A 12983-nucleotide genomic window follows, 5' to 3' on the forward strand; every position below is an offset into this window, starting at 1 on the left:
TGAGCCACTATGCCACACTAGCTCTGAAGGCATTCTAGTGGAGGCTTCCATTACCTCTGGTCGACTCTGGGCCAGAGAAGAAGCATCTCCAGACCTGGATTTGAGGCTACTGAAAATTGCATGGGAGCTGAAACATTTGGCTCCAACGCAGTTCTGCTTCTCAGGCTGAATACTGATGTAAGGGTTGTAATACGGTACAGAAATAAAAGGAAGAATGAATTGGGTCATTCCTTATAAGTGATGTCACTATTCATTTACATTCCGATGACATTTGTGTAATCCCTGGCCGACAATCTAAGTTAGTCATGACTAAATCACATTGAAATTAACAGAACTCAAGTTGGCAATGACTAACCTGCCTCATTGATTTCAATGGTGCTTAGTCATAACTTACTAAACTTTGAATGCTGCCTACTGTCTAGACAGCTGCCCAGACTGACATGTCCTTGCAAGGTAGAGAGAGAATCTCGTACGCTTCTGGGGAAAAATCTCTGTTTCCAAAGAACAGTGACAGACATCCTGACTAACAAAGCACTTGTGGAAGGATGTTCTGCTAGCTCAAAACTGTTGCGCTAAGTCTGGAACTTGTGCCCAGACTAATGTTGCACAACTTGTGCCTGCGCAATAGTTGTGGAACCTACGGCATGCCTTCTATCTTTTAAAAGGAACTTTTGGGCAAGAGTAATATAGCACAATTCCACAAGTCCCTGTTGTTGTTTTTTTAGCTATGTGAACCTATTGTGCCCTTTTGCTTCATAGTAAGCTGGCCTGGTGAACAGAAGCATATCTTCATCACAAATATATTTGCTGGCATTCTGAGTAAAGAAGCACCTGTACAGTGCGAGAAGCACTGGTATAGCACCATTGCTTCTGAAGAGTTCCAGATTAACGCTGCACTAAAAATGTGCTATTGTGTGTATGGGCAAATTTCAGTGACCTCACCTTCCCCCTGAAGCCCTTTGTGTTACCTGAATATATATCCTTGAGAGCTGCATAACCCTCCAGGGCATATTTTCAGGTGGCACAGAACACTTCCTGGGGAAGGGGAGGCCACCAAAATTTGCCCCCACCACTAAGCCAGTAGTGCAGCTGTTAGTTGAACTTTTCAGAATAATTGGTGCTTTGTCAGTCAGAATGTCAGTCACTGAGTTTATTCCAGTTTAACTGCCATGATTTCCCCCAAAGAATCATAGTATATTGAGAATTCTGAAAACCATGGCAATGTCATTCTGTATGGGATCTATAACAGAATACAGTTTCCAGGATTCCCTGGTGACAAGCAAGAATTATGAAGCCAGTTTATGTCTGCGGCATAGATATGCACTCATTGTGCCAAACTTTAAAAATTTTCTTAAACCTATGTGTACTGCGCGGTTGAAATCTGGCCTTGTACAAAATGGAAGGAGAAGGAAAAACTAAACTCATTCATCAGTCTTACATGGATTTCATTTTTTTCCTTTTCATCGTTGAGTGAGGAGACCCTTGAACACATTTAGAAAAGCAAAATATGTAATCTCCACTTGGTCAATTCAACTATAAAGGGTCTTGGGAAAATAAAAACTCTGAGTAGTCTCTTAGGTATTTGTTTTAACATACACCTTGCCAGTTTTCCTTAGGGCACAAGTAGAAACAAGATGGGAGTGGGGAATAATAGGTAGCTCTTTATATTGAAGGCGAAAGATGGCAGCTTTGGTAATCCACAGCCCTTAATCAGGGGGGGAAATGTTCCAAAGTGACCCGTGTTCAAATCTTCACTTATGGCTTTGAAATCAGCCTGGTGGACCTAGAGAGGGAAGACAGTTGTGCATTAAAGCATTAGTAAAAAATAAGCAATGAGCCCATAATGATGCATGTTGAATGCACATTGAATGCTGCTGCAGTTGAAAGATACCCTGCTACTTTTGAGCCCAAACACCCATAGTTGTTTGGAGGAGATGGAGGTCCTTCCAGGAGATGGTGGTCAATAATCAGACAGGTATGTTCAATGTCTAAGGGTGCTGGAAGCCCTGAAGTAGTTAAGGAACTTGTAGCAGAGGTTCACCACGAAGTACCATATGTTCTGAGCCATCTGTGACCTTGCAATGAAAATGCGCCAGATGATCACGAGAAGGGTGGTGTTGAATGCATACTGAATGTTCCTTAACCTGACAAAACAGAAGAGAAAGAATAGCTAAAACCTCATCTCAGTGGTAAACAGTTTCTACAGAGAGCAGCATACAAAATATATCAATTATGTTCTCCAATAACTTGTTTCATGCAAGTAAAAGGTGGCCCCGGTTCTTATCTTATGGGAGTGGTGTGGTTGCTGCTCCTCAATATAATGAATACAGTAATGTGGAGAAACCATGTGGAAGGAGTGGAATTACAGGGGAAGAGCCATGCTAATAGTGGCTAGCACCTGCCACTGGTTGCGTCATCCTGGAAGCGTGTGGGATGGAGCTCAGTGAGAGCAGCAACCACAATGCTCCAGTTAAAGTATACAACAATCTATCAACTATGTATTGTTGCTGTTTGTTTGATGAGTCAGCCAAACATCATCTGTAGGCTGGATGACAAAAGGCACCAATCGTTCTTGAACTTTGATGTACTGAGGATTGCTTTTGCAGTCTGCTGGTTCTTTGCAGACCATCACTTTTTCTTACTTCATAGTAATCATGTGGGAGAACCTTTGAAGGGCTTTCAGATGGAGATTCAGGTGTTGCATTTGCCCTCTATAATAGCAACCCAATGGTTTTACAGTATGTGCACACTGGCTGAGAGAGTCGGGCTTCTTTCAAGGTTCCACTGCAGCCATTTGCACTGCTGAGGCAACAAGCTGCTTAATAATAATAATAATAATAATAATAATAATAATAATAATAATAATAATAATTAATAAAAAATACAGAAATCACCATCAACCCCCAGTGAGGCACTACCTTGGTGTGGTTGTGGGGCTTGTGTGCTCTGAGGGAGGTGAGAGCTATGCCAGAGGTCCAACCATACTGGACAGGTCTCACCAGAGGAGCCAGACAAAGAGTACCTCTCCCATCAACAATATGGTGAGACATAACTTTAATAAATCTATACCGGATCGGTCGTCGCCCGGGTGAACAAGGACCGTGCCAGGTGCTATAGTCCCTGGACATCTGGTGGCAAGTGGGCAACAGGACTCAGGATCTTCAGTTGAGCAACCAGGGCTGAAGACAGCAAAGTTACTGGAAGAAACGTCGCTTAACCGAAAAAAAATATACGAAAAATGCCAACAAGGAAATAATGATCTGCTATTACAAGTCTAGTCCAACTAGAAGAGGTTATTTTAAAAAGAATGTACCAAATTTGGAAAGAGAAGCGTCCAGATACAGAAATAACAGAACAAAGGCTAGCAGACCAGAGAAGATTCATAATAAGAAATAAAATATTCACAGGAGTTGAGCTGGAAGAACTGCAAAGAGCAACACAGGCTCAAGATATGGAAGAAGAATTACCACCAAGTGAAGAAGTTGCTCAGGTGCAGGTGGAGGAGGTGTCGGAAACCGAGGATGCCACTGTTGCTGAACTGTTTCAAAGTCAAAACCAGGCAACCGCCCCTTTGCCTTCACCTCAAAAACCCAAATGCCATTTAACAGAAAAGCAACAAGAATTAAAGCAAAAAATAACTCAGCACATGAACCAAACAACCACCAGAGTTCGACTTCCAGCTCTAAAAACAGTTGCCAAAAAACAATTTGCTCAGGCATTAAAAGATGTCAATGCTGCACTTGCAGAAATAACAACCAATAATTTGCAAGAAACAAACCAACTAATGTACAGTGCAGCAACAATAACAACACAAGAGCTTGGATATAAGATCAGTGGACCTGTAAAAAAAGAAAGCAGTACATCACCTAAATGAAGATTAGATTAGAAAATAAAATCTTCAGGCTTAGATCAGATGCTAGTAAATTGAAAGATATGAAAGACAAGAAGCTGAAGAATGAAAACACCAAACAGTATCTGATCCAAAAATACCACCTAGATTCAAGGAAAATTAGAGAAGTCCTGGAAATAATAAAGCAGCAAATAACAGCAGTGTCAAAGATTAGCAGATATGAAGCCAGAATTACACAACACAGGCAGAATCTCCAATTCTAGTTGAATCAGAGACGTTTCTACCAAAGTATAGAAGGAGAAACTGCAAGAAACGTAGAAAAACCAAATAAAGAAGAAACAGTGCAATTCTGGGGGAAATTATGGGACAATCCAATAGATTATAATAAAAAAGCAGGCTGGGTGAAAGAGGTCAAAAAATGTAACCAACAAATGCAAGATCTAATCATAACACCAGAATTAATAAGTGAAAGAGCAAAGAAAATTAAAAATTGGACTGCTCCAGGAGACGATGAATTGCGTGGCTTTTGGCTTAAACACCTAACAAGCCTTCATAAACAGCTATCAAAACAGTTCAATCACATTTTGCAAGGCGGTGATGTTGAACAATGGCTAACAACTGGGAAAACTCATCTCATCATGAAAGACGCAGCAAAAGGTGCAGTTCCAAGTAATTATAGACCGATCACCTGCCTGCCAACCATGTTCAAATTATTAACTGGAATAATAGCAGATGAAGTGATGCAACACTTATTAACTAACAAACAGCTTCCAGTTGAACAGAAAGGAAATTGCCCAAACACCAGAGCCACAAAAGACCAGCTGCTGATTGACAAAATGATTTTAGAAAACTGCAAGAGAAGAAAAACAAATCTAAGTGTTGCATCGATTGACTACAAGAAAGCCTTTGATTCATTGCCTCACACATGGATACTAAAATGTTTAGAAGCAACTGGTGTCAGCAAAAACATTCAGATATTTATAAAAAAAGCAATGAGCATGTGGAGTAGACAGTTAACAATCAATGGCGAGACACTTGGACAGGTTAGCATTAGAAGAGGCATTTTCCAAGGGGACTCACTATCCCCTCTGTTGTTTGTAATCGCCATGACCCCACTTTCACAAATACTAAACAAAACAGGCTTCAGATACAAAACATCTAAAACATCAAGTAAAATCAACCATCTGCTGTACATGGACGATCTGAAGTTGTATGGAAAGTCCCAGTCAGAAGTTGAATCACTGCTAAACACTGTCCGTATATTCAGTAGCGATATAGCAATGGAGTTTGGAATAGACAGGTGTGCTGCATTAATAATGAACAGAGGAAAAATAAGAAAAACAGAAGGAATAGAACTGCCCAATGGAAGCAAGATCAAGAACCTGGAAGAGAATGAACATTACAAATACTTGGGCATTCTCCAGGCTGATAACATCACACACACTGAAGTTAAAAGAAAAATTGGAAGTGAATACATCAGGAGAGTTAGAAAAATCCTCAAGTACAAGCTCAATGGCGGGAACACCATACAAGCCATAAACACCTGGGCTATACCTGTTATCAGATACAGTGCAGGAATAATAGACTGGACCCAGGCAGAGCTAAAGACGCTGGATTGTAAGACCAGGAAAATCATGACCATCAATCATGCTCTGCACCCCCGCAGTGATGTAGATAGGCTATACCTCCCTCGCGGCTGAGGTGGAAGAGGAATGCTGCAAGTCCATCAAACAGCAGAGGAGGAGAAAAGAGCCCTTGAAGAATATACCAAGGACAGTGAAGAAGATGCACTTCAAATGGTCAATAACGCAAAACTATTCAACACCAATGAAAGAAAGCAGGCCTACAAGAAAGAACAAGTCAAGAACCGAGCAGAAAAATGGAGAAATAAGCCCCTGCATGGTCAATATTTGCACAATATAAGTGGAAAATCAGACATCACCAAGACCTGGCAATGGCTTAAGAATGGCAACTTGAAGAAAGAAACAGAGGGTTTAATACTGGCTGCGCAAGAACAGGCACTAAGAACAAATGCAATAAGAGCAAAAGTCGAAAAATCAAGCACAAACTTGTAAAGAAGCAGATGAAACAGTGGACCACCTAATCAGCTGTTGTAAAAAGATCGCACAGACTGACTACAAACAAAGGCATGACAAGGTAGCAGGGATGATACACTGGAACATCTGCAAAAAATACAAGCTACCTGTAGCCAAAAATTGGTGGGACCATAACACTGAAAAAGTTCTAGAAAATGAAGATGTAAAAATATTATGGGACTTCCGACTACAAACAGACAAACATCTGCCACACAATACACCAGATATAGCTGTAGTCAAGAAGAAAAAAAACAAGTTAAAATAATCGACATAGCAATACCAGGGGATAGCAGAATAGAAGAAAAAGAAATAGAAAAAATCACAAAATACAAAGATCTACAAATTGAAATTGAAAGGCTGTGGCAGAAAAAGACCCAAATAATCCCAGTGGTAATTGGCGCCCTGGGTGCAGTTCCAAAAGACCTTGAAGAGCACTTCAACACCATAGGGGCCACAGAAATCACCATCAGCCAATTACAAAAAGCAGCTTTACTGGGAACAGCCTATATTCTGCGGCGATATCTGTAATAACCAACGGTACTGATTATAAAATTCTGGCATCCCAGGTCCTTGGGAAGGACTCGATGTCTGGATAAAACAAACCGGTCAATAACACCTGTCTGACTGTGTAAACAAGAAATAATCATAATAATAATAATAATTCAATTCCTATACTGCCAATCATCATCATCATCATCATCATCATCATCATCATCATCATCATCCAGTTCCTATACCGCCCTTCCAAAAATGGCTCAGGGCGGTTTTTAATTTTAAATGTTTTAAATTAAATTTTTAATTAAATTTAAATTTTTAAATGTTAAGCTTCAGATGTAGTAGAAACTTCAAAGAAACCTCCAGCTTTGCAGAGTTTTCCTTTTGTTGTGGCTTCGGGCGCCACCGGCAGTACTGAAGCTCAGCTTAACAACTGCTGTACTAGATCAGCGATTGTGTTCTGGGGCATCCTGGGGTTTCTCAGAAGTCTATCATGGATTCTGTGATTAGAAGGTCAGTAATGGCAAACACTCTTTATTGAGTGACGCCTTGTCCACCACTACTGCTTTCTGCTTGAAATATACACCTGCAGGAAAATGACACACATGCAGGGGCAAGGGGTTCCTTAGCAGACAAGTTTGTGTGAAAAGAGCTGCCTTGAAAGGAGGAAGTTTGAAAACAACTATACCAGACTATATTCAGGCCAATATAAATGCACATTACTTATTGTATGCTACATGCACTGTAGTGTGTGTGTGCACGCACACACACACACACACACACACACCCTTTTACATGCATTAGGTATTTCTATAAAGAAAGTATTCTCTCTTCTTATTTCAAATAGGATTGTCACCAAAAGAAAACATGATATCCATAGATTCCAAAAGCATGCTTATCCAACAGCAATGTCTTGGATCCAGCAGTGGCCATCCACTAGTTAAAAATCTCTTTTGCTCTCAGAAAAGCTGTTTCCAGCTCAGCTGTTTCCCACTTAGTGGAAGAGTGTTGTATGAGAAAAGTGACTCCCAAATGTGGAGAAGTTGTTGCTCATGACTTTGCACAAGCTGTATTCAAGATCTCTATGGCCCAGTCGAGCACATATGGTAGTGGCTGGCATGCAGAACAAGGATGCACCAGTACAACAAGAGAGCAGCCTAATGTCCTAACTGCACCAGGGTAGCGGGGAAGTGGCCTTTTTCAATGCCCTCCCCTTCCCCAGGAAGTCTTCAGTGCCACCTGAAAATATGTCCATGAGAGATACACAACCCTAGGGACATATTCAGGTGGCACAGAGGGCTTCCCTGACAAAGGGTAAGGCATCAAAAGTTGCTGCTTCTCCACGGCACCAGTGCAGTTAATTGGGAAGTTCCATTAGGCTACTCTCTTGTTGCTCTGGCATATATTTCCTCTGTATGTCAGACATTGCCTGTAACTTCCTAAATCACCATATTTATCATACTGTAATACATATCCTAATACATGCTGGTGCTGCACTGGGTGAAATCTTCCACTAGCTCTTGTGGAAGAGTTCACAGAACAGTGTGAACATGTTTTCTCTTTCCATACACATTTCTTTGGGTTTATGATGATGATGATGATGATGATTGTTAATAATTTCCAAAATTTCTACCCTACCTTTCTAAAAACACATCGGGGAGCTTACAAATAATAAAAGAGCAATAAAAGAACAAGAGAGAAAACAAACACTCCAACTACAAAATTACAGCAAATCTTAAGTTTAAATGCAGCGGCTGACATGATGTGCAGCACTACAGAGCCATAACACTGCAGCCCAGGGCTGCTGCAGGCTTCCAAGGCAACCCCAACTGTGTTCCAAAGTGGCAGTTTTGGAAGCAGCATTTCTGCAAGTTTCTTCATTGTCATGAATGAGGAAACCAGCAGAAACAATCTGTTTCTGCAGCCGTTACTTCAGAAGAGCATGGCAGCCCCAACTGTGTTCCAAAGTGGCAGTTTTGGAAGCAGCATTTCTGCAAGTTTCTTCATTGTCATGAATGAGGAAACCAGCAGAAACAATCTGTTTCTGCAGCCGTTACTTCAGAAGAGCATTGTATCTTTGAAGTCCACAGCAGCTCCAGGGTGCAGCATTATGGCTCAGTAACACTGCGCATCATGTCAGCCAGTGGCAGCAGTCAAAATCTTATTAAAAAATTTCCCTCCAAGAAAACTCTTTGCTGCGTATCTAAAAATTTGTTCCTTATCTAAAACTGAGCAGTGATGGGGCCAGCAAAGGTCTTGTGGAAGATTATTTCAGATTCTGGACACCATCACTGAAGAGACCCTATCTTTGGTGCCCATCCGCTGGATGTCCATGATAGCAGAGTAACCTAGAGAAGGACCTCGGAAGTGGAACAAAATTCTTGTATGGAGGTGGGGAAGCAATTCTTGAGAGGCATAAAGATAATTTGCGCCTTACTTTCTTAAGTGTTTCTTTGCTGCAGGAATTCCAGCCATGTCTTCATTCAGCAGATATTTCTTTGTTCCTAAGCAGTAATTTTCTATGTATTCTGACCAATGCATCTGACGGACATCAAAGCAGAATAACTAGAGGGGGGAAAAGAACGATTGTCAGTTACATACCATAAATGCAGTGTGGGTTCTGTGTGGGATTTGGAGTATAATATATGTATGGTATTAGTTTCCACTGTGAATACTTTATATTCATATTTTGTTCTATAGTGGGAACACTTGCCACCAAATAAGACCTTTGTCGGGTCGAAACGTGTTTGGCAGTTTTTAACAATATAACAAGATACAGTGGAGTACTGAATCTGGATATATTGCTCTTTAACATAAAGAGAGTTAGTTTGGATTTTTTTTCATGAGAAACCTTCAGCACATTCAACTTCTTCCAATTTCTATAGAGACTATTTTAGTATCATTCTGTATATATATATGTAATTTTAAATTGACTTTTTAAATTGAATTTTTAACTCCCTAACTGGGCTGTGTCCCTTGGGTGGATGGTTATAACTTATTTTCATTGTAATCAAAGAAAGTTTACTTATATCTATCTATCTATCTACACATATATTTGGATTCTTTCTTGGACAAATCGACAACCTGTGCATGCGTGGACACATGTGCTGGCGCAGTGGGTTATTGGGATGTGTGCAGCTCCAGCATGAAGCTGCATGAGGTGTCAGAGAGCAGGTAAGTATCTGTTCTCCTTTTTCTTAAAGTTACCGTTTCCATTTCCCTAGAAGTGCTCGAACCATGATTCCTGTACATCCCTAGTGTGAGTGGAGAAGAGCTCTTACTGTTGCAAGAATGAAGATGACTGATCTACATGACATACTTCCACCCCCATAGATACATGCTAGAAACATGGTATGGTCATGGACAGACCACCATTGGGTTAAGGTTGGTTTCCTGTCCACAACGCACTTCTTCAGGGGCACTAGACCTATTAGAATGGTCCACCCAAGAAGGCTATTGGATCCCATAGGATTCCAAGTGGCCTTGGAGGGTTTTAGAATTGGTTCTGCTGGTGATTCTGTTGATGCCCTGGTAGAGACCTGGAACGGTGAGCTTACCAGGTAGTAGACACGATTGCCCCTAAGCGTCTTACACATTCCGCTTTGAAATTGGCCCCATGGTACACTGAACAGCTATGGGAGCTGAAATGGCAAGGGAGAAGACTAGCACGTAAGTGGAAGAAGTCTTCACTTGAATCTGATAAGATACAATATGAAAGCCCATCTGAAGGCTTATTCTGTGGCAATACATGCAGCGAAGAAGCAATTCTATTCTGCATGTACTGTGTCTGCAAGTTCTGTCCAGCAGAGTTGTGAGAAGATTTACTCAGGTTCCCTCCTCTCTGAACGTAGATTTGGATTTTTCATCATCCCACTGTGATGTTTTAAATAACCTTTTTGTGGATAAATTATCTCATATTTGAGCCAACTTGGGACTCTACGGTTATGATGGGGTCAATTGCAGTAGTGTCCAATAACTCTTCTGGTTCAGTTAGAATGAATCAGTTTCAATTTGTGACTCCTGAGGATGTGGACAAGCTCCTTGGAGCTGTCCGGCCTACCACTAGTCCTTTGGATCCATGCCCAACATGGCTTACAACATCTAGCAGAGAGGCTGTTAGAGATGGCCTAGTTGACATCATAAATGCCTTACTGAAGGAAGGCAGGATGCCTCCATGATTGAAGGAGGCAATTTTGAGTAGGGATATGCACAAACCCATTTGGATGCCCTTTTAAGGACCTCCAGACTCGTTCAAACAACCAGCTGTTCGGCTGATTTGAAAGTGGAGGGGGTCTGGCCTTAAGGGTGGGGGAGGGTGCACTTATCCCTCCCTCCGTCCGCCCCCCCCCCGCCGGTGCTCCTTTAGCAAAGGCTCCATCAGGGTGCCTGCATACCTCCCTGCCGCCTCATCCCCTCTTTTCCTGGAAGTACCAGGAAGTACCTGGTGTGCGTGCGCTACGTGGGGCTGACCTTCTATGTAGTTTGGAATCTTTAGATGGTCCAAAATGCAGTGGCTAGATTGGTCTCTGGGGTTCAGAAGTTTAGATTGGTCTCTGGTGGTTAGAAGGGTAGCACAGCCTTGTGGTTTTTCAAAAAATAACTTTTTTTCCATTTCAATTTTCGGGGTTTTGTTTTGTTTTTTAAAAGAAGCCTGCCCTCCAACCTTCTGTGCCCATAATACAGATAGTATTATTCATATTCTCTGCCCAGCAGCCTACAGGCTCTGTGTGGGCACATGCTCTAGCCTCCTCCCTGCACCCATTTACATTTACCACCCACCCCCACACCCCAACTTTGCTTTAAACCAGGGTTTCTTAACAGTGGGCCCCTAGATGTTGTTGGACTACAACTCCCATCATCCTCAGCCACAAAGGCCATGTCTGGGGATGATGGGAGTTGTAGTCCAACAACATCTGGGAGGCCAAGGTTAAGAAACCCAGCTTTAAACAAAGAAAGCCTTCAGCCACCTCTCCCCAGCAGCCTATTGTTACTGTATCTGTTCCCTAGTTATTGTATCTGTTATTGTGTCTTTCCCCTAGTTATTGTTCCCTATTGCATCGTTCTGTTTCCTAGTTAACAATAGTTCCCTACTGCCCAGCCGCTTACAGACTCTGTGGGCACAGACTCCAGACTCCTCACTGCGCCCATTTACATCCCACCCCCAACCTTGCTCTAAACAAGCAAAGCCTTCAGCCATCACCGCAGGCCAGTAGTCCAGCCACAGCAGCCTATATTGTGTCTGTCTGTTCCCTGTGCCAACCTCAACCCAGGCTCTCAGAGGGCACAGATTCTAGTCTCCTCCCTTACCACCCACCCCCAACTGCAGGGGGCACACTCTGCTGAAACCGCTGTTCTCGGCCTTTCTCCCTACTGAGTGTCCCCTTCCCTGAGACACACTCCACTTCTGCCCCTCGCCCCCCAATTCTTTTTAAACAGTTTTTTTTAAATCAGGGTTTAAAAAGAAGCCCCCAAAGAGATGACTGGGAGGGGCGGAAGAGTGCCAGGTAGAGGGAGGCCTTTTTTTGCTGGTCGTGGTGGTGGGTGGCGACAGGGGCCTATTCCCCAAGTCCCCCCGCACCTGCTTCGGTCCACAGGCTGGACTTCTCTCGTCTGGCTGGCCCTATGCCAGGGCCTGCGGCTGGGCAGCAGTTAGTAGGAAGGGCCTCCCCTGCCAGGGAAGAGGTTCTTCCCATGGCAGATGTGGAGGTGGTGCAGGTGGAGCCGGCTGCCAGTCCAGCCAGATCCACCTTGCCGCCCTCCCCACTGGTCCCTGTGGGGGGTGGAGGCCCCAAGGTTGCGTCTGAGGCGGCCCAGGAGGAAGCCCCTGTGGTTTCTGTTCCTGGGACTTCCCAGGCCAGCTCTGAGGGCAGTGGTGGTGGCGTGCGCCAGAAGGAACCAGCAGAAGTGCCACCACCTGAGCGGCCCGGTGTCGCAGGAGAGTCCAGCAGTGTGGTGTGGGATCACTTTGAGCTTTGCCCTGGTGAGCCCAGCCATGCTGCCTGCATCCACTGCAAGATACTTGTTAGCAGGGGCAAGGACCTGAAGCACTTCAGCATGTTGGGTCTGCTGTTGCACCTGCGGGGGCAGCACCCGGGGGCCCAAACCTCTGCTGGCAGTGGTGCTAGGCCAAGTGCCTCCTCTAGTACCAGTAACAGCCAGCAGCCAGTGGCTCCTGCTCCTAGGCAGGAAAAGCTGACTGAGTGGTGGGTGCAGCCTCAGGGGAAGTGGTCTGATCGCCCAAAGCCATATCTCATTACCTGGGCCATTGGGGAGATGATGGCTTTGGATGATCAGCCTTCTAATATTGTGGAGAATGTTGTCTTCTGCCGTCTGCTCCAGCTGCTTGCCCCAGAGTACAAAATTCCCTCATGTACCACCTTCAGTAGGAGGGTGGTGCCCTCCCTTTACAGTGCATGCAGGGAGGCTGTGTTGGCCCAGTTGCATGCAGCTGGGCCCAGCACCAGTATGAACTTCACTGTGGATCTCTGGACGAGCAGCAGCGGGCTGCACACTGCCTTCATGTCCCTGACAACCCACTGGTG

The 12983-nt window shown here is 43.6% G+C and overlaps 1 protein-coding gene across 7 annotated transcripts in view; it reads right to left on the reverse strand.

Annotated features, from left to right (window-relative positions):
- Window positions 1-1428: 1428 nt before the first annotated feature.
- Window positions 1429-12983, reverse strand: part of FAR2 (fatty acyl-CoA reductase 2) — a 181466-nt gene continuing 169911 nt past the window's right edge. For 6 of the 7 annotated variants that reach the window (XM_053258243.1, XM_053258242.1, XM_053258240.1 and 3 more), the window contains 2 exons: window positions 8879-9006; window positions 1429-2144 (listed from right to left, as the gene is read on the reverse strand). In XM_053258243.1, the coding sequence (XP_053114218.1) occupies window positions 1982-2144; window positions 8879-9006 (291 nt within the window). In that variant the 3' untranslated portion in view covers window positions 1429-1981. The remainder of the gene's footprint in view (window positions 2145-8878; window positions 9007-12983) is intronic. The other variant, XR_008309155.1, reaches the window with a different exon arrangement.

This window comes from Hemicordylus capensis, chromosome 5, assembly GCF_027244095.1.
Source record: "Hemicordylus capensis ecotype Gifberg chromosome 5, rHemCap1.1.pri, whole genome shotgun sequence".
Classification (NCBI taxonomy): Eukaryota; Metazoa; Chordata; class Lepidosauria; order Squamata; family Cordylidae; genus Hemicordylus; species Hemicordylus capensis.